A 3,507-nucleotide genomic window follows, 5' to 3' on the forward strand; every position below is an offset into this window, starting at 1 on the left:
GGGAGGGTGGGGGACAGTGCAGGAGGGGAAGACCCTCTATGAGGTGGATTGATTCAGTGACTGGGATAATCGGGATGGGTGTGTCGGAGACAGTGCGATTGGCACAGGACAGAGCAGAGTTTGGGTCTGTTGTACATAGGGTCGCTATGAGTCGCAAGCGACTCGACGGCACATAACAACAACAACAACAACAAGGTCAGAGTAGGAAATTAATCTACTGACTGCCTTCCAATTTAATCTTCTCTTTCTCAGTCTGAATTATCCCCTCCTGCGTGGGCTCCTGCCCTGATTAAGATGCAAGACTGATTGTTCTCAAACGGGTCAAGTATATTATTTGCCTTAATTATCTTTACAACATCCATGTGAGGTGGGGAAACAGACTCACAGAGGCTAAGTGACTTTCAGGATCACACAACTATTCATTCAGTGGGAGCACAGATTGCCCTCAATTAACTACCCTGCCCTGTCCTTCCTCTTTGCTTTCCTTCCAGGAATCCCTAAGGACTGAGGTATTTTATTTCTTGTGCCCTCCTACCCACATCAGCAGTCAGTGAGGGGTGGGAAAGAGACACACTCACCATATACATTGCAGCAGCTACAGGAAGGTAAAAGGAGTAGAAAGCTGTCTTGTACTTGACAATGGATTTGTACCTGAGTTGAGGGAGAAGATAAAACACTTCAGAAACGTCCTCCCTATCCTGAGCCCTCCATTTCTACCAACCATGATTCCCACTGTCCCTCACCTCTTTTCAGTGAATCTGCTGAGATCCACTTTGTCCTGAGGGGCAGTGATGAGGTCCAAGGCCTGTCCAATCTCAGTCTGATAAGAACTCTAAGGAGGAAGATGATGACCTATGAGTTGGACCGTCTCCAGGGACCAAGAATCTGGATCTCACATCCCGACCAGCTGGCAACTGGGCAGTCAGAAAGGCAACAAGAGGCAGAGAAGGCGCTGGCTGGGACTAAAAACCCTCAAGGCTCAGCTTTCTTTCACAGACAGGCACATATACACATGCCCAAGAGCACACCCAGCCACACACCCTTTAATCATCTCTTCCTCCAATCACACAGCAACACAACCCTGCCACCTCACCACTACCATTCCCAACTCCCTTGATTTGCTTGCTTCTCTTCAGGAAACGGGTCATCTCCCCTGTCCTGAAAGCGGCTCAAGGAGAATGTTCCCAAGAGGCCATCACAGCACACCTGCAGGAAGAGCTCCATCAGGTTCAGGTAATAGGGCTGCTCCCGGCAGTAGAGCTTCAGCAGGCGGTAGATACACGATTCCAGCAACATGGCATCATTGATGGCGTCCAGACCTATGCCTGGCTGTGGGTCCGAAAATAAGTGAGCAATTTCTGGCTTAGACTTACACCAAGAACCATCACCCTATACACCTCAGGCTGTATATAACCACCACCCTGAAGCTTTATTCCATGGCCTCGTCTCACTTCCCTGTAGTGAAAAGTGAGCTATCTCCTGCCCTTTTTACCTTCTGATACCAGCAGGGCTGCCCGCGTCGGGTAAGGGATGAATCCATGATGTCGTCTAATACAAGGAAGAAGGCTTGGAGCTAGGAAGAAAAGGAAGAGTGGGATAACTTGTTGGTTTTTTTTTTAATTTTATTTTATTAATTTTAATGAACATTTACAGAGATTTGGGATTTCCATTCATTCATTGTTGCACTATTTTCTCTACCCCCTCCCAGTTCATTCCTCTCCTTTCCCCCCACTCTCCTCGGTAACTTGTTTTTGATAATGACACTCAGTAGCTAGTCAAAGGGTTAGCAGTTTGAACTTACCCAGCAGCTCAGTAGGAGAAGGATCTGGTGATATGCTTCCATAAATACTAAAGCCAAGAAAACCTCACAGCACAAATCTATTCTATCACATAGGGTCACTATCAGTCAGAGTGGACACAACACAAGCAGGGAGAGACTGTCAGGATAGGGTGAGCTGGCACAGCTCTCAGTGCAGCAAGACCTCAGAAAGTTACATGACCTCTTGACTTAAACACTCCATCAATTAAAAAGAGATTGAAATGCAATCTTGCTTTCAGAATAAGAGACAAATACACAGTGCAGGCCGGGTTTAGAAGAGGCCATGGTACTAGGGATATTATAGCTGTTAGATGGATCTTGGCTGAAAGCAGGGAGTACCAGAGAAATGTCTATCTGTGTTTCATTGACTATGCAAAGGCATCTGACTGTGTGGATCACAACAAACCATAGCTAACTCTGAGAAGAATGAGAATCGGAGAACACTTGTTTGTACTTACGTGAAACCTATACTTGGACCAGGAGGCAGTCATCAGAACAGAGCAAGGACACACTGCACGGTACAAAATTGGGAAGGGTGTATACTAGGGATATGTCCTATCTCTATTCCTTTTCAATATATATGCAGAACTGATTCTCTGGAAGGCTGGGTTCTTTGAGGAGAAACGGGGCATCAGGATTAGAGGACGACTCACCAACAACCTGCATTATGTAGATGATACAACTCTGCTTGCTAAAACAGAGGAGGACCTGAAACGTTTGCTGCAGAAGGTCAAGAACTGCAGTCTTCAATATGGACTGAAGCTCAACATCAAGAAAACAAATATTCTCACCACTGGGCCAATTGGCAGCATCAGGATAGATGGTAAAGAGATTGAGATTGTTAACATAGCGACCCTATGAACAAAAGGCCTGAAGCCCCTTTACAATTATTGACATTTATCAAAGTTCATAGGCTATCCGGAGGCATGTTGTTTAGAAAGTGGATGCCACTCCTGCTTCTAAACCTGTCATATTATGTTGTTATTATGTGCCACTGAGTCACCTGCAATCTATACAGCAGCTCTGAACCCTTCCCTGTCCTGAGCCAGTCTCACTAATTCCGACACACCAACCTCCATTGCCCTAGTTACTGTATCAATCCACCTCATCTGGGGTTTTCCTCTTCTATGATGTTCGTCCACCCTTCACGAACATGATGCCCTTCTCTAAGTACCAATCTCTCCTGGCCATGTGACCAAAGTAAGTGAGGCAGAGCTTCAGAATCCTAGCCTCTATGTAAAGACTTGGTTTCATCCTCTCCAAGACAGACCGATTTGTTTTCTTGGCAGTCCATGGTATATTCAAGACTCTTCTACAGCACCACAACTATTTTATCATCTAATACCAATTATTCTAACATCTATTCTTCTTCTGTCATCCTTAGGAATTGTCCAACTCTTTGAAGCATAACAAGTCATTGAGAAGACCACGGCTTGGATTAGGCGCACCTTTGTATCAAGACTGACATCACTGCTCTTCAGCACTCTGGAGAAGTCCATAATCCAGGCCATAGTCTTTGCAATTACTTGCTATGCATCAGAAAGCCGGACAAATGACTTGAGATGATAGAAGGGGAATTGATGCCTCTGAGCAGTGGTGATGGAGAAGAGGATTGAATATACCATGGACTGCTAGGAGAACAAACAGGTTTGTCCTGTTGTTGTTGTTGTTGTTATGTGCCGTCGAGT

At 45.5% G+C, this 3,507-nt stretch overlaps 1 protein-coding gene across 1 annotated transcript in view; it reads right to left on the reverse strand.

Moving 5' to 3' along the window:
* FDPS (farnesyl diphosphate synthase) overlaps positions 1 to 3,507 on the reverse strand; it is a 17,043-nt gene that overhangs the window by 2,584 nt on the left and 10,952 nt on the right. Inside the window, exons 4-7 of the mRNA XM_006895791.1 lie at positions 1,493 to 1,573; positions 1,207 to 1,329; positions 744 to 832; positions 579 to 651 (exon numbers count right to left, since the gene is read on the reverse strand). Coding sequence (XP_006895853.1) covers positions 579 to 651; positions 744 to 832; positions 1,207 to 1,329; positions 1,493 to 1,573 — 366 coding nt within the window. The remainder of the gene's footprint in view (positions 1 to 578; positions 652 to 743; positions 833 to 1,206; positions 1,330 to 1,492; positions 1,574 to 3,507) is intronic.

Source organism: Elephantulus edwardii, unplaced genomic scaffold (genome assembly GCF_000299155.1).
Source record: "Elephantulus edwardii isolate Elephantulus edwardi_28Jun2011 unplaced genomic scaffold, EleEdw1.0 scaffold00176, whole genome shotgun sequence".
Lineage (NCBI taxonomy): Eukaryota > Metazoa > Chordata > Mammalia > Macroscelidea > Macroscelididae > Elephantulus > Elephantulus edwardii.